The sequence below is a fragment of the Engystomops pustulosus genome, chromosome 2 (assembly GCF_040894005.1).
Source record: "Engystomops pustulosus chromosome 2, aEngPut4.maternal, whole genome shotgun sequence".
NCBI lineage: Eukaryota > Metazoa > Chordata > Amphibia > Anura > Leptodactylidae > Engystomops > Engystomops pustulosus.
In genome coordinates this window covers 90459717-90477314 of record NC_092412.1, presented here as the reverse complement: position 1 = coordinate 90477314, position 17598 = coordinate 90459717, and the positions used below count along the sequence as shown (strand labels likewise).

The following is a 17598-nucleotide window of genomic DNA, read 5'->3' as shown; positions in this document are numbered from 1 at the left end:
AACGAGATAGGAAGATTACCACATGGGTAAGTGTCCCTGGTTTATCCATGTTTGATGGTAGATTTTCTTTAAGTCAGATTATTTTTTTTTTCCAAGACTTGAATTTTTCACTTGGGACAAAAAATGTTTTGTTTTAGCTCAGTGACCACATGTACTGCACTTACATATTCATTCCTTAGAAGTTTCTTATAAGGAAGCAGGTGAAAAAACAAGAGTACTGAACTTTAAACTTAAATGCTGGCTGTCTAAATGAAGTTATTTCTAGGAGCACTTGTTCCTTTAGTTCAACATTTAACTATATGCTAGCTACACAGGCTTCCTGTATTATTATGTAATGTACAGCCGTTGCCCACAGTGAGGGAAGAGTTAATACTAGTCAACGTGCAAAAACACACTCTTGGAATTGTATCCTGTCTGTCTTTTAAAGTTTTAGTTTTGTTTTGTACAGTTTTTTTTTATGTCATAGACAAGAATTTCCTGCTTTGAATGACCCTTACAAAACCTTAGAGGGTCTCTCAAAAGTTAATGGCAAGCCACCTTTCCAAGTCGCAGCCAAGGAATGAGGTCTTGCTTTGAAATCGAAGGGTTATGTTCCCTTCTCAGCAGTGGCTCTCTCAGAATCTATGAACTCTAGTCTGTAAAAACAAACAAGTGCATCACAGAGTAAATTGCTTGTAGGCTTCTACAAAATTACTCTTTTGATGGTATTTTTAACGCATAAATGAAAACAGTTTTCTTAAAAGTGTAATCCCTTTAAAATGTTTCTTCTTAAACACCATGAAATGGAAGTTGCTGAACAATTGCGCAGCGCACCACAGGAAATACTATAAGAAAAATTATCATTAAACGGACACATTGCCTTTATTTAAAAGAACGCATTCTCCTATTATTGATTTATTATAACCATCCAAAATTCCTACCTGCTTGTCCGAGTCCAAACTCCATTTGTTTGAATTTTCTTTCATGATGCACAATCGAGGAGGCCACTTACAGAATATTGATACTGACCATTATGCCATGTCTGCTCTCTGTTGTTGCAGTTTAGGGAAAGGTGCATGGTATAAAATATGCCACTTTTGCCCAGAGTCTTAATGAATCAATTTACACAAAAATTGCTATGGTGTCTAAGAAAGGGGCACAAGTTTAAAATGTGGTAAATAGGTCGCAACCTCAATTTATAATAGTGTGGCATAACTGTCAAAGCCCCTCTCCAGGTAAAAGTCTTTATTACTACAGTTATTTTTGCAAATGTTACAAAAAAACCCTATTTTGTGACACAAGAATTATGAATTACAGTGCCTGATCATGGTATTAAGAAAATAAATAAACAGATATGTTTGGTTTTAGGAATCCCAGTCTTAGGCTACATTCATACCTCGCTTTTCCCTTTGTTGTAAGGGAACAGAATGCTTAGAACAGAATGCTCATACAGTGTAATATGTCCTCCAGTTTGGCTCTATCCCCATAAAAGCATAAGGAGGAGCAAACATTGGCAGCAGTCAATTATTTGGGGAGTGATGATCCAAGCCAAAATGGCTATTGCCAGCCAACCGATTGTGGGTGTTTACTGCAAAATATAGGAAACACCTGGGCTGTATGGAGAAGGCTCAGCAGCGAACCTGCCATGCAAATAAAGTCACTTGGCGATCTCAGTCAGCTCTATAGAGATTAATGGAGCAGAACGGTATGTAGAGTGGCAAGGGGTCAGACGGTCCACTCGTTTTTCCGATCTGCGGGGGTCTCGGCATTGAGACCCCCCACTGATCAGCAAGTTAGGCCCTATTCCATGGATATGACCTTACTTTGCTTAATGGGAAAACCTTAGCATGTCATGTGACCAGGGTGATGCTGTGATTTCCTGTGATCAGATACATACATGGGGTAAACATTGAAGATGTAACAGGACCTTAGACGACATCACCCTGGTCACATGCCAAGAAGAGGTATGGGACATAGTGAGGAGTAGATGGGAGTGTCAGACAAGCAGGACACGCCCCCTCTGATGTCAGGTAATATAGCATTAGGTTGATTTATGGGGTTGTGAGGGAAAACATTTTAAGCTAAAAGAAGGATGTCAATTAGTTAATAGGACTCTACAGGAACCTGTCACTAGCTGTATTTGTGAAAATGTGGTAGCAGGTCCCCTTTTGAGTAAATCGACCATCAACATGAGGCTTAAAAAACCAGGGACACTTATTTAGATCCAGGTACTGTGACTGTCATAATCTTCTTAACTTTGTTATCTATGGCCTCCTTCCTTCTAAAAATCAAGTTTTAAAATTATGCTTTTAAGCCTGAAGGGCTATTGGGGGTGTAACCAGAGCCCCTCCGTGCTGCAGCTTCATAGGTTGCAACAAAGAGTAGAACATGTCTCGCCTAACCCCTGCTCTCTTCCTCTGTGTAATCTAGCAGCAGCAAGAAGTGCAGAAGGAGGGGAGACCTGCTCTGCTCATTGTAACAGCATATGAAACTACATCAATGAGGGGCTGTGGAAACACCCCCAAAGTCCTTTGGGTTCATTAGTATAACAAAAGTTTTAGAAGGAAGGAGACCATGGATCACAAATATAAGAATACCACAGTCATGGTACTTGGAGCTATGAGTAAGTGTCCCTGGTTTATCATGCTTGATTTTGATGGTAGATTTCCTTTAACCCCTAGGGGACACAGCCTATTTTGGCCTTAAGGACGCGGTCCCATTTTTCAAATCTGACCTGTGTCACTATAAGTGGTTATAGCTTTGGAACGCTATGAGATATCCAGGGGATTTTGAGATTGTTTTCTCGTGACACATTGTACTTCAAATTAGTTTAAAAATTTGGATGAAATCTTTTGCGTTTAGTTATGAAAAAAAACAAAATTTGGCAAAAATTTTGAAAAATTCTTTATTTTCAACGTTCTAAATTCTCTACTTTTGATGCAGACAGTCATAGCACCCAAATAAATTCATAACTTACATTTCCCAAATGTCTGCTTTATGTTGGCATGGTTTTTTAAGATTCCACATATTTTACTAGAATGTTATGAGGCTCAGAATTTGGGTGCCATTTTTCCCATTTTTTGTAAAATCGCCAAAACCCGTACTTAGATGGACCTGATCAACTTCTAATTGACACTGAGAGGCCTAAATAATAGCAAGACTCGTAAATTACCCCATTGTGGAAACTACACACCTCAACGTATGAAAAACCACTTTTAAGAAGTTTGTTAACCCTTTACGTGTTTTATAGGGGTTAAAACAAAATGGAGGTGCAGTCTGCAAATTGTAATATTTTTTCACAATACACCCATTTTGGGTGGAAAATTAAACATTTAAAATGGATTAAATTAAAAAAGGCTCCACAAAGTTTGATACCCAATTTCTCCCGAGTACACGGATACTCTATATGTGGTGGTAACTTCTGTATGGGCGCACGGCCGGGCATAGAAGGGAAGGAGGCGCCATCCAGATCAGATTTGCTATGTCACATTGTACAGGCTATAATTTTTTTCTTTTTTTTAATGTGGACCTATAGGGGCTTATTTCTTTTGCCACATGAGATGCACTTTTCTGGTATGTAATTTTGGGGCATCTATAGCTAATTGGTGAGATTTAATTAACTCTTTGTTGGTGGAGGAAATGAAAATCATCAATTTTTAGGAAAATTTTTATGTGTTTTTTATTTGGCCGTTAACCATACCATAAAAATAGTATATTATTTTTATTCTATGGGTCGCCACGATTATGAAAATACTTCATTTATATATATTTTTTATTTTTTACCATTTTTACTGAATAAAAAGTAATTTGGCAAAATTGTTGTTAATTTTAGCATCACCGTCTTTCATATGTATAACTTTTTTATTTTTCACCTCACAAATCTGTTTAAGGGCTTATTTTTTGCGAGAATGATTGCTCTTTTTAGTGGTCTTATTTTAGATTGCGTAACTTTTTAAAATCACTTTTTTTAGAGCATTTTTAAAGGGCATTAATAAAAAATCATCTTTTTCAGAGAGAGTTTTTTTAGGTTGTTTTTTACGGGGTTCACTTTGCGGATCTAATAACAATTCTGTTTTATTATACAGATTGTTACGGACGCAGGGATACCAAATATGTGGGGGTTTTGTGTATTTTATTCAATTGTACTGAATAAAAACTAATTTGGAGAAAATCTTATTCATTTTAGCATCACCATCTTTTCATATGCATAACTTTTTTATTTTTTGGCTGACAAATCTAGTTAGGGGCTTATTTTTTGCGAGAACAGTTGTTCTTTTTAGTGGGCTTATTTTAGAGTGCATAAAATTTTTAAAATCACTTTTTAGAGCATTTTTTATAGGGTATTAATTAAAAATTATCTTTTTTCGGAAAGTTTTTTGCGTTTTTTTCCTCCGGCGTTTACCGTGCGGGTCCAGTAACAATTCTGTTTTATTATGCAGATTGTTACGGACGCGGCAATACCAAATATGCAGGTTTTTTTTGTGTTTTTATGTTTTTTATACTTTATTAAGTTTTTTATGGGAAAGTGACATTTTAGGGGCTTATATTTTATGTATTTATTTTTTATTTATTATAATGTGTAGTGTTAACTGTTTTTGCATTTTTTTTTTACTTATACATACTTGAACTTAAACCAGTGATGCTCTGATCACTGGTTTAAGTTCAATACACTGCTCTACAATACTATTTTATTGTAGAGCAGTGTAAACTGTCTGAGCAAGCTTGCGCATGCTCAGACAGTTTACAGCCAGACCCGGAAGGGGTCTGGCTGCCATGGAGACCGGGCAGCTCCGGGGCACATGCCAGTCCTCGGAGCTGCCCGGAAGAGGATCGGATCCCCCGGTAAGCGGCACGGGGGATCGGATCCACAGCAGGAACACCCTTACACGCCGCGGTCATGCTTGACCGCGGCGTGTAAGGGGTTAACACCCGCGATCGGCGCCGATCGCGGGTGTTACAGCGCGGTGTCAGCTGTGATAGACAGCTGACAGCCGCTGCTTCTGGTACCGGCTCCGTTCGTGAGCCGGTCCCAGAAGCTAGACGTTATACTACGTCCCGGTGCGCTAAGCATCTAGCCCCGGGGACGTAGTATAACGTCGTGGTGCGCCTAGGGGTTAAAGGCCTTGTGATGTACTATTATATCTGTGTGGGATTCTAACAAATTCCATACACTACATTGCTACTGTGTTACTGCAGATACTGCAGATTTACCAACACGGAATTGGTGAGCAGCAAATCTGCAGGCAGTACACTATGTATGTGGATCTACTTACACTTAATTTTACAGCATTCTAAAGTTCAATTGCAATGCATGTTTTTAAGTTACTGTATATACTTGAGTATAACTTGGCTTATACTCAAGTCCATCTGTACTCACCTCTGAGGTTCTCTTCTGTAGCCCTGGCTCCGTCTCTGTACACCGCCATCGGGAACACGCTGTGATGTCAGCAAACAGCTGACGTCATGGTGTGTGCTACACGGCGCACAGGGACCCGAAGTCGGAGCCAGGGCTTCATAAGACAGAAGAGGACCTGCGGGGGGTGTCAGAAAGAGTACTATATATATACATATATTTTTTTCTTATAGGCTGGGCATACCTTGGGGAAGGGGGCTGGCTTGCTGGCTAACTATATATGAGAGGGCATGGGCTGGATGGATATATACTGGGAGCATGGGTGGGCTGGCTATATTCTGGGTGGAGGCTTGGACCAATGTATTTCCCACCTGAGGCTTATACTAGAATAAATAGGTTTTTCCCAGTTTTTTCTGTTAAAATTAGGTATCTCAGCTTATACTCAAGTATATACGGTATGTATTCCCAAAATATTAAATGAAATGATTACAGAAATTTCTCAAAAACCCTCAAACAGCCACACTGAAAAATCATGAGGTTATGGCTCTTTGAAAAAACAAGGGTGTCCTTAAGGCCCAATGATATTATGTTTCATTTATCACTTGCTTGGATTGATATTAGTTATGCATATGTGTCCTTACTTTTAGTCTTTAGAGATAGTAATATGGCAACAATTCAGAATTAAAAACAGTTTAGCTTATGAAGTACACATTTGTGTGACACATAAACCAGATTCTGTGAACGAGATGATTACTCCTTAGGCCAGATCTGTTTACTTATTATAATGTTATGTAAGCTGGGCAGTCACACTCCACATCTCTTAGCAAATCGCACGATAGACATGTTGGCCACGCTGGCTTATGTTAATGTACAAGGACAGCACACAGCCTAATCCAATAGACATCTGCAGCTGAATCGCTGCAGTAACATCGAGTACATAAAAGCAGAACCTGAATATGGTGAGTAATACAAATGTCTATTCATTAAAACACGTTCTATCATAGACGGCAGTGACACTTACCTGCAGTTGTCCTCTGGTTATCTGTGAGCGCACGGCCTGTATGTAGCACCACCTACATGACTTAATAGAACCTTATGCAACCTGGGAGTGTTTTACTACTGTGGAAGGAAAAATAATTAATCATTGACACCATTCATGAAGCACAACACATTCTTACAGAGTTGCAATACAGAACAGGACAACTCAAATATGTATAAATATACATTGGGCTTTCTTTTTTTGAACCTCTTTTGTTATGTACTCTATGCTGGGAATAACACACTGTGTACATTTTCCTTGTAGTGTCCCTGAATAGTTTATCTCTTCCTATGATAGCTTGTTGAGATTCAAGATTTCAATAATTTAAAAAAACAAAATATTTTTGACAAATTTTACAGCATCCCTTAGTAAGTATATCTCATGTCAGAATTATTGATGTAGAGCTATCACATTCTGATAACTTACTTTCCCATTTAGACTTGCAAAGGGAACCCTCCCAATAAGATATTTTGTCTGGTTATCCATCTCAAGCGAAATAATCTCACTTCACACAGTCAACATTGCTAGTCACACCAGAAGTGCTTATTGTGGTTTAGTCAAACCTTCCCGTATGCCAGATTTTTCCTTACCACCTGTAACTTTAAGTCCTAAACTGTAACCATTCAACTTCCTGAATGTTATTTTAGGCTATAGTATTCCATTTTGTTAGGTCCCTTTCTAAACCAAGATAAACAGGTCCAGCTAATTATCCCATTTCCCCAAAAATATGTATGTCATTATGTACTTGAGCAGGCTTTTTATTCCGCTGGACATGGATGAGACTTGGTGAAATATCATTCCTTATGATGGAACTGTATGAGGCATTGACCACTGGCAAGTCTACATTGGCTAACACAACCTGTAAAAAACGGCCTTTCCAGGTTTACTTTAAAAGAAAAAATTGTTGGACATTTATTGCAAATTGCACACATTTTTGTTCATTTAAATCTGTCAATTTAATTGACATATAAACATATTAAGGCATTAAAATTGACATTAGACACTTCTGTCACACCTTCCCTGACAAAAAGTGGTTATAACAATGGTGGTGATAAGAACAACACAGAAAGCATTAGGTAAAATAAAAGGAGTAATGGGGAAGATGGGCAGGGAAGAGAATTGACACCAAAGGAGGTAAAGAGATTTGCCTAATTGCATTGCTGTTTATATTGCATTAACATTTCCATTTTGTAAATACAATGTTAATGTGATGTACATGCATCATTGTGTTTTGTAGGCACAAATGTTAACGCAATGGTAGTCTTGGCTGAGAAGGAAGGGCATGAGTATGCTGGACAATACAATAATTGGACTTACATGGGGTAATTTGCATAGATGGTGAGTAAATGTTAGACTGTGAAACATTTCAAGCATGGGTAGGAGCAATATAAGGATACTTATAATTCTATTTAATAGCAGGTTTTAAATATATGTTTAGCCTGGGTTAGTTTAAGTCACAGACTCCCTTTAACTTGTATTCACACAGAAAACACTACAACACAACATGGTAACTTCAATAATAAATGTGTATTTAGATGGATTGATGCGATAAATGCACATGTATTATTGAAGATGCCATGCTGTGTTGTAGTGCTTTTTGTGTGAATACAGAAGAAAGAAGGTTATGGCAACACCCTATAGACACTACTATTGAGAAGCTGTAATCCGTCCCTATGGTATGTTATTATAAAGGGCTCCCTTTAACCTACACAAATCATGTTGTGGGGGAAGTGGATACTCAATTTATAGTTGACTAGAGAAAACCCCAAATTCCTCCAGTATGGCTGGAAGACTTGTGCGCAGGGACATTACATAAAGCAGTAGGACATCTGGGAACACAGCCATTATAGTCAGTCCACAAACTGACTCACTAGCCCTGATTTAATTTGCCAAGTACTCCTGGAGTACAAAAAAGGAGAGAAGAGGCACACACTCCAGAAACCCCCAAACCGATGCTCATGAAATGTGGGGGTCCCAAAAATCCTGCATAACAGATTGTTAACTACAGGATAGGTGCTAATCAGTTGGAACAACCTCTTTGTACTCAGTTTTAGGGAAACTGGTAGCGGTTTCTGTATGGGTGCATTAAAACCTTCAGTATTTTAGATGCAGTTTTTGAAGCCAAAAGCAGGTGTGGATCATAATAGGTGAGAACATATCAATAAGACAAGCTGTTCCTACTCTTTTTTTCACTCCACTCCTGGTTTGGACATCAAAAACTGAACGTGTGAATGCAGCCTCAGTCATTTGTGTCTGTGTTGTGTCATGGGATAAATTGGCAAAGTTTCATGGTAGATGTTGGAAGCAGAGATGCTGCGGCAAGAGTTACGAGGGCTGTACTGTAGCTATCATGCCATGATGGTAATGGAGGCTGTAGGCGACTTTCACTTTCTCTGCATGTGTGCGAGAACCAGTTAAGTACAGGCAGTCCCCGGGTTACATACAAGATAGGTTCTGTAGGTAAGTCGAATTTGTATGTAAGTCGGAACTGTATATTTTACAATTGTAACTTCAGACAATTTTTTTTTTTGGTCTCTGTGACAATTGTATTTTAAGAATTTTGGACCATCACTAAAGCTTCACCTTTAATAACTGTTATAGCTGTTTATTGTAGCCTAGGGCTAAAGTACATTAAATTACCAATTACCAAAGGTCCGTTTGTAACTAGGGATCGTCTGTAAGTTGGGTGTTCTTACGTAGGGGACCACCTGTATCAGGAGTTCCCAGACGCGATCTGGTCTGTGAGAGTTGTAGGCACACGAGATGCTGGAGCTCAGCGGGAATGTGTTCTATCTTGCCATCAGCAACAACCTACCACACCCTCAATTGATACACATTTCTGCCTGTATTTTAAAGATTATGAAAACTAGCATAAAACACTACTCTCTAATTCCATGGCTGTTAGAATCATGTGACTGTAGGATTACTAAATCCATCATTTTAATTATTCAGGAACTGCCAAATTAGTTCTATAAATAAATATAAATAAACACATTTTCATTGAGGTGAAACCACAATTGCTTTTACCTCCTCCACCGACATTTCTAGTTAAGCTTGTGTTCAGAAATAAAGGAAGGAAATATGATAAAGTGAGAGCATGATAAATGACAAGTTAGTAATTATTACTGAGCTGTACTGATAAGAATACAATCCTTGTGCATTGTATGCTGCTACAGGTGGAGCATAGATTTCTCATTCTCAGAAATTTCCCAGCACAAAAATACAAAAACAAGTGTATTATGATTTTTTTTTTAAGCAATACTAAAACTAGTTACATATTAATGGCAGATAGTATAAAATCCATGTAAAGGAAAATCAAACCACAGGTTTACACAATGTTTTTAAATGCAACCGTTCAGGGTCATAAAAAGCTACAGATCATCCATAAAATATTAAGGTTCATGGTGTAACAGTGCTGAAGATCTATTTTCTATCAGTAATTCCCACCCTTTCTCAGAGACAAAAACACATTAAAAGGACATTCACTGGGAACAAGGATTCAGGTCACCTTAATGACAACTAACAAAAACTTCACAGAGAACGTCTCAGATGGCAGAGGATGTTCATGGATCATAAAGCACTAGTATATGTGGTGTGTAATATGTACTGCCATCCCTCCACTACTATAGTGAATTATAGTAAGATTACCAACAACTACTTGTGTGTTGCTTAGCATTGACCTTATGCTTAGGGAATAGTGCACAAACCTTCCATTAGATGGCCTACAAAGAGAATAGGAAACTGAAACATATAATGTTCACAAGATCTCACGTGTCCTGGATTAGATGTGAATGGCATCTGATCTACTTTAGTATACTTCATATGACATCACACGTTTACACATAAAAAATATACAAACAATATGGGGTGGATTTATCAAGTATTTGAAATAAATTGTTCTAGTTGCCCATGGAAACCGATCAGCTTTTATTTTATAAACAGCTGTGGAAAAATGAAAGCCGAGCTGTGATTGGTTGCCATGGGCGACTAGAACAGTTTTGCTGTAAGAGACTTATGATAAATCTCCCTCAAACTGTCTGTGCAAGTTGGTGCAAAATTAAATACCTAAATAAATACAAATACGTACAATGACGTTGCGCATTACAAGGTTGGATGCATGTACTATAAAGACAGTGTCACATAAATTAAAGCTTTCAGTTTGTCCTGCAAAAAAAAAAAAAAAAACGTTCCAAAAGGATCCCAAGGAAAAGCCACAATGGCACATGCAGCATATAATACAGTGGAAATAAATAATGTCTAACAAAATCTATCTTGTTGTGTTCTACAGCTACCAGAGTGTAGTAACTCTCAGTCCTGACTGGTATAAAGCATTGAACTTAAAGAGAACCTACCACCACGAATCTACCTATAAAGGTAGATCGGGTGGTAGATGGATGTAAGGGACGTGAGGAGAGCTCTTTTTAGAGCTAATCCTCACGTCCCCGCTAACTTTTGGGAAACTTTATTAACCTAATATGTAAATTTCGTTATGCGGCTACTGGGGCGTGGAGTAGCCGGCACGAGGCTACACAGCGCGGCTACTCCACGCCCCAGTAGCCACATTACTCCTCCTACCCTGTTGTGTCCGGCGCGCAGCTCCTCGTAGCTGCGCGCCCTCGTCTGATATGATGGCGTTCTGCGCATGCGCAGAACGCCGGCTGAGCAGTCCCAGCTCCGAGGCCGGAGCTACTGCGCATGCGCAGTAGCCGGCCTGTCAGACGAGGGCGCGCAGCTACGAGGAGCTGTGCGCCGCACACAACAGGGTAGGAGGAGTAATGTGGCTACTGGGGCGTGGAGTAGCCGCACTGTGTAGCCTCGTGCTCGGCTACTCCACGCCCCAGTAGCCGCATAACTAAATTTACATATTAGGTTAATAAAGTTTCCCAAAAGTTAGCGGGGACGTGAGGATTAGCTCTAAAAAGAGCTCTCCTCACGTCCCTTACATCCACCTACCACCCAATCTACCTTTATAGGTAGATTCGTGGTGGTAGGTTCCCTTTAAAAGATATAAAAAATCCTGTCCTCTTATGTTCATATAGTAAAACCAGGAAGGGTCACCCGGCTAACACTGCCACCTACATTTGGAAATTCTTACTGTTACTGTACACTAGCTAAAAATATTTCCTGCATAAAGAGACAGCAAATGTACATTAAGTTTCTTTCAGGTGTAGAGTTCTGGTAACAGAACAATCACATCTTGTTTTACTACATGTTCCTCTTTTTTGGCTGCTGATCCAGTTTTCTCTTCAGCATATTGTAGTTCTCCTTGGTCCCCGAGGCAGTGGGATCTAACTTCATTGAAATTTCATAATATTTCTTAGCCAACTCAAGGCGCCCCCAGCGATGGTACAGCACAGCTGAAATATAAGATATGACACCATAATTTAGAAGGATTGTATCAACTTTATTTTTGAACCCTTTTCACAGATTGCTACAGGCCTTGCTGTATGAAAGGCCTGGTTGAAGAGACTCCTGGCTGCCATAACAACCAACTGGCACCATCTGGTGACATTGCAAGGGATAACCATCTTGTGGCACTCTCTAGTTTCTACTGTTGAGGTGCTGTGGTCGGGTTTGATTGTGGCAGTTAATGGCTGGTATGAGCTGTGTAATACAGTGTACATCTGCCCTGTGTGGAAAAGCCATTGAACCATTTCCATACGGTCCATATCACAACTCAATATACTATACTATTGATATAATATACTATTACAGTGCATGGTTTAAAAAAAATGCTTTTGTTTCCTGTTTTTCCCGACTTCACATGCTGTGGGCAGTGGATAAAAACTGTTCTGAAGTTCAGAAACAGTAAAGAAGAAGAGGGTAAAGCCTAACTTCTTACAGACCTTGATATTTCACTTAATGCAACTCTGTAAGGAGATAACTCCTTATTAAAGACAGACACTGGATAGAAATAAATCAGCTTCACCTAAGGAAATATTTTTCTTTAATAAAGTATATTACAAACTTTATTACCAATACCTGCCCTATTCTTAAAAAAACACACCATTGTGCCTTTATCATGAAAAAACGTTATCCAAATTTCACATGACAATCCATTCAACAAAGGATTACCAATTAATAGAAATTGTCTAATGTACTACTGTAAGATGTACTAGTAAGACTGCTGTACTAGACAGCTTCAATGAGTATTAGTATAAAACACAGAAACTGTTGATCTGCAGGCAGTTCATCTCCTCAAGGTTATTGTTATCCACATCCTACATTATCTCCTTCAATATGGGTCCAAAAGTGATCTCTACAGATGCACCTCTTGCAGGAATTTTTTTTTTCTATTTACATACAAAATATTCTGTATTTTGTAAGAAAAGGTATTGCCACTAACAAAGGATTTTAAATTTATTTAGATACGGGAGTCTTTAATAGCACACACAACTATGCCTAAGAAAGTACAATCTTTTTTTTAAAACTTATATATAAATGCTCATAAGTGGTGAATACCGTAAAAATAAAAAAAAACATGCAATATTGTGGTGTGGAATAAGCACCTTTATGACGGTGCAGTCTCAGTAATACAGGCATCTGTATACTCTGCCTGAATGCTGTGGAAAAATACATGAAATATGTAATAAGCAGCCTAATCATCTCATCAACTTCTCAAAGGAATCATTTGATTGACCTAAGGAGCATCTGTGTTTAGCCATGTCCACTTGCCCCACAATGCTGCTGCCTTTCATGAGCATTTTAACTCAGCGTGCCCCGAAAACTTTGACAGAATTGTGCTGTAAGAAAGAGCAGGCCTCAAAGAGGCTCTTTACATTTTTTAATTCTATTCATGCAGTTTCTAAACAAAGAGTCTGCACAAGGAGGCCTTTACAGTGCTAACAGTCATCTCCTCATAATGGAAAGGCTTCACTCCCATAGGTGGGCCCTTTGTGCACACGTATTTTTGATTGAAATTGATTTTACCCTTTTCAATTACTACACAGTGAGAATGGACTGTTAAACATATGCCTTTTGACGTTTCATTCTTGACATTGTTTGATAATTAATTTTCCACTCCATCAATAGGAAAATATCTCACAGTATACGTGTCGACAGTGTGACAGTTTATTCCATTTTAAAATGTAAATGACCGACTCAGAAAGGCTCTTACCCAAATTGCCGTGATAACTTGCAGACGAGGGGTTAGTTTCAATGGCTCTGAGGAACAAACCTTCAGACTCCTGAAATAAAACAATAGATTGCCTGTAGTTTGTCGAATAAGAACTAAGACACGTTTCAAAATGATTTCCCTTGTATCCAACAATGAAGATGCATTTATAGATTCTGATAAATGATTGATATTCATTCCAGTGTAAGGAAAAAGTACACCATGCTGTATGAGCGCTGCTGTGGATATCTGGATATAATAATCAGACAACAAAAGAACACTGCCCTCATGTGGCCAAAATGTCCGGCAGATATACAGAGCTATCATTACAGTGCAGTCATACTATATAAAACACTATCATGAAACAGATCACCAAATACATACAGAAATCTCACATCTTATTGATGGACCTCACTGCTCAGTAGATTACAGTTCACAAGTACCAGGGCAGATCAACATGCAACCATGCATAAGATATCAGACAAACCTTGTATTTCTCCGCCTTTCCAAGCACGTTGGCTAGTGAAAATATAATTGAATGATCATGCGGTAACAATTTTAAGGCTTCCCTTCCTATAGCTTCAGCTTGAGCTAAATTGCCTAAACAGAAGAAAAATGTTATGAATATAAAAACTGTTTAAATAGGATAAAGTAACACAATCATAAAAATAACACTGGATATTCTTAAAGAACATCTACCATCAGTAGTTGTGTCCTACTAAGAAGTGCCTGAGGACTTCTTTTATTATAACTCTATACATGGTAGATGTCCTTTAAAGATTTTGATGAGCACACACCCATTGACCAGTCTGTCTTTACATTCTTATGTGTAAGAGGGCAGACACATTTTCACACTAATGTCTTATTCCTCTGAATTAGTGGTAACGTGTCTCTATTGATCATCATGTAATAGATGATAATCTAGCACCTTTAGTACCATGTTGAGACAATAGGGATCAGTTTCTCTCATTTGAATAAAGCAGCTCTTGTACTTCATTCAAATTTCACAAAATTGAATGTCGCAGCATTGGAGGTGTGCAGCCTTTGCAGCACTGAAACCCTATCAAGTGGTATGCTTGTAATGGGAGAGATGCACATCAATAACCCCTTGATGAGCTAAAGGAATTACTACAGGAATTTACTTACAGTTACTTTACAGTTCTTACAGTTATAGCATTTCTATTATTACGCAATACATTTTGGACTAGGATCTGTTCTGGATCAGTTGACTTGGCAGAACTAGATTTGCTTACCTGTATTATCAAGCAGTATTATCATGTTATTCCAAGCTAAACTGTGCTGCGGCTTTAGAAACGTGGCATTTCTCCAGGCATTCAGTGCATCCATGTGTCTGTTTAGATCTGCATACTGAAATCATGCAATAAGAATTAATATTTTATACACACAAATATAAGTATACTGACAATTGTTTTGATTATCCTTTGCATATGCAGCCATTTTAGAGGAGTTTGTAATGACTCATACCTGGTCATTTTTAAATCAAAGAAGAACTTTTATTTTAGTATTTAAAGTTTACCTCCAATGTTTTTTAACACAATTTTATATGTGATTCCCCCTTTAAAAGCAATTAGAATGATGTCCATATTGTGTTCCTCGCCCTTTTCCCATTTTCTGTTCTGCATATGAATGGAGTCAAAAACATGGAGCTACTGCTAGAGCGCAGGCACTCCAAGAATCGCCTAATAAGCAAGTCCAAGCCCGAGAAGAAGCCATACAGCGAAACTATTGATCAGGCAGAAGGAGTTTTATAATCCAGAAACCTAATCTAATTTGTTAACAAACTTTATTTTAGTAATATGTATATTAACTGCAGAAGCTACTGGGGTGTGTACTGGCCTGGCCCTGGAACCTAAGGCTACTACACGCCCCATTATCCTCTGCAGTTAATTTACATATTACTAAAATATAGTTTTTTAACAAGTTAGGTTAGGTTCCTGGATTACCTAGATAATGGCAGAGGCAGCCGGGAGGAATCTACCATCAGATCTACGGTGCAGTGCTAATTAATTGGGACAAACACATTTATTTATATTAAACAACACTGTTATAATGCACTGTTACATAATAATTTTTGTAAGAAATATGTCCTCCTTTAGCAGATGGTACCGTTTATCATGGTTGTCCATTTTGCCAAGACGTCTATTCACAATGCCCTACAAATTTTCTATAGGATTTAAGTCTGGTGAATTGCCAGGCCAGCACTTTTACGTTATTTTCTTCCAGGAATTTCTTCATACTCTTGGAAATGTAGCATGGAGCCAAATCTTGTTGGACCGTCCCTTCAAATTTATGCATGAATAGCACAATAAAAAGTTTTTAAATGTCCATGTATTTGGATGAATTCATCATACCATCAACAGGAAATAAGCTCCCTGTACCATCAGTTGTAAAAAAAAAAAAAAAAAAGCCCCAAAACATGTTTTTGAGGGAGTATTACAGTTTGTTAAATATGATCAGATCACCATGGTTCATATTTGCTTCTTCTGACAACACTTGCTCTGTACCCTTGAACAAAAAGATTTTTATCACTGAAAATTACCTTTGTCCGCTGGCTAGTTGTCCAAAATATATATATTTTTGACCATGGAAGTTATTTTACCTTCATTGAAGATGTCAGAAGTTGTTTCTTTACTGGCTTTGTTGCCTTCCAACTAACTTCCAGAAGCCTGCGCCCTACAGTGGAATCGCTAATATCAATACCTGCACGAACAAGTCTCTTTGGAGGTTTTTACTGGTTTTTCTTGCATTCATTTTACTATTTCCCATAAGTGCTTTATCGGTTCTAGGTGTCCTTTTTCTTCCACATTTCCCTTTTTGTTTTGGAGAAAACTATCCAGCTTCATTGGGTGGGCGAATTGTTCTTGAAACGGTAGATTTTCCAATACCAACGGTGGAAGCGATTTCTCTTACAGTCAGACTTGTATATTCATTTATTAATAATTTTATGTAGTAATTCTAATTCTTCCATGTAGTAACATCAATTTTACAGGCATGAATCAGACAGAAAAAGTACTAAACAACTCCTCACAGAAACCAGCTATCAACTAAAGCTAAGGGGGAAGCTAGCTGTTATTTTCTGACTAAAACCATTCAAACAACATTTTGTTCCTCAAGGTTGTACACTTACACCAGTTAAAAGCAGTTAAAACTGGCTTGAATTACTTACTGGTAAGCAACTTACGATTTTAGTTAAAAAATGCTTTGTCCCAATTAATTTGCACAGCACTGTACTTCTGATTTCCTTTAAAGTTCCTACAAATGGTTAACATGTGTTGCAACATCAACTGGAGAATGTGAGACTATCACATTCTGTACTCTGACCCATTATTACTGCTGGTCTGGCAGGACTTTAATGTGATTGAATGATAAACTTTTGTACAGGACAGCAAACTTTAGAAGAGTGTTCAATCTATGTAAATAAACTTTAACCAGCTACATGGCAATGAATCGTTAGAATGAATCATTCTAAATTTCCTCTTCTGACTGTAACTTCTTTCCTCTTTCGGTATTTTATTGTTAATACAGGCACTGAATTTCATTACATGAGAAGAGAATTTTTCAAAGCCAAGCAGCTCTGTTAATACAGGCGGTCCCCTACTTAAGAACACTCGACTTACATACGACCCATAGTTACAAACGGACCTCTGGATATTGGTAATTTATTGTACTTTAGTCCTAGGCTACAATAAACAGCTGTAACAGTTATCACAGGTGTCTGTAATAAAGCTTTAGTGTTAATCCTGATTATTATGACAACCCAACATTAAAATCCAATTGTCACAGAGACCAAAAAAGTTCTGGCTGGGATTACAATGATAAAATATACAGTTCTGACTTGCATACAAATTCAACTTAAGAACAAACCTACAGACCCTATCTTGTATGTAACCCGGGGACTGCCTGTATATTGTACAGATGGAGTGATGTACTGACTTATGGAACATGTCTTATGAATATGGTTATTCAGTAGCAAGGTATCACTAACAACAAAGTTGAAGTAACAAAGGTTTTGAATCACTGTGAACAAACAATAAAGATAACTTTATATAATCCAGGTAACACGCAAGCCTTTATGTTCCCATCAATGCGTAT

General features: G+C 38.1%; 2 protein-coding genes and 1 long non-coding RNA gene across 3 annotated transcripts in view; 1 reads left to right on the top strand and 2 right to left on the bottom strand.

The window, feature by feature from the left end:
- The window catches only part of GGACT (gamma-glutamylamine cyclotransferase), a 22744-nt gene extending 16270 nt beyond the window's left edge, over positions 1-6474 (bottom strand). The window contains exon 1 of the mRNA XM_072135505.1: positions 6354-6474. The gene's annotated coding sequence lies outside the window, so the exon portion shown is untranslated. The remainder of the gene's footprint in view (positions 1-6353) is intronic.
- On the top strand, positions 6173-17598 carry LOC140118078 (uncharacterized). Its single transcript, XR_011853132.1, has 3 exons — positions 6173-6291; positions 7609-7709; positions 17032-17598. It is a non-coding gene; the product is annotated as an uncharacterized lncRNA (long non-coding RNA).
- The window catches only part of TMTC4 (transmembrane O-mannosyltransferase targeting cadherins 4), a 42962-nt gene continuing 36890 nt past the window's right edge, over positions 11527-17598 (bottom strand). Inside the window, exons 15-18 of the mRNA XM_072135502.1 lie at positions 14739-14853; positions 13973-14085; positions 13489-13558; positions 11527-11728 (exon numbers count right to left, since the gene is read on the bottom strand). Coding sequence (XP_071991603.1) covers positions 11577-11728; positions 13489-13558; positions 13973-14085; positions 14739-14853 — 450 coding nt within the window. The 3' untranslated portion in view covers positions 11527-11576. The remainder of the gene's footprint in view (positions 11729-13488; positions 13559-13972; positions 14086-14738; positions 14854-17598) is intronic.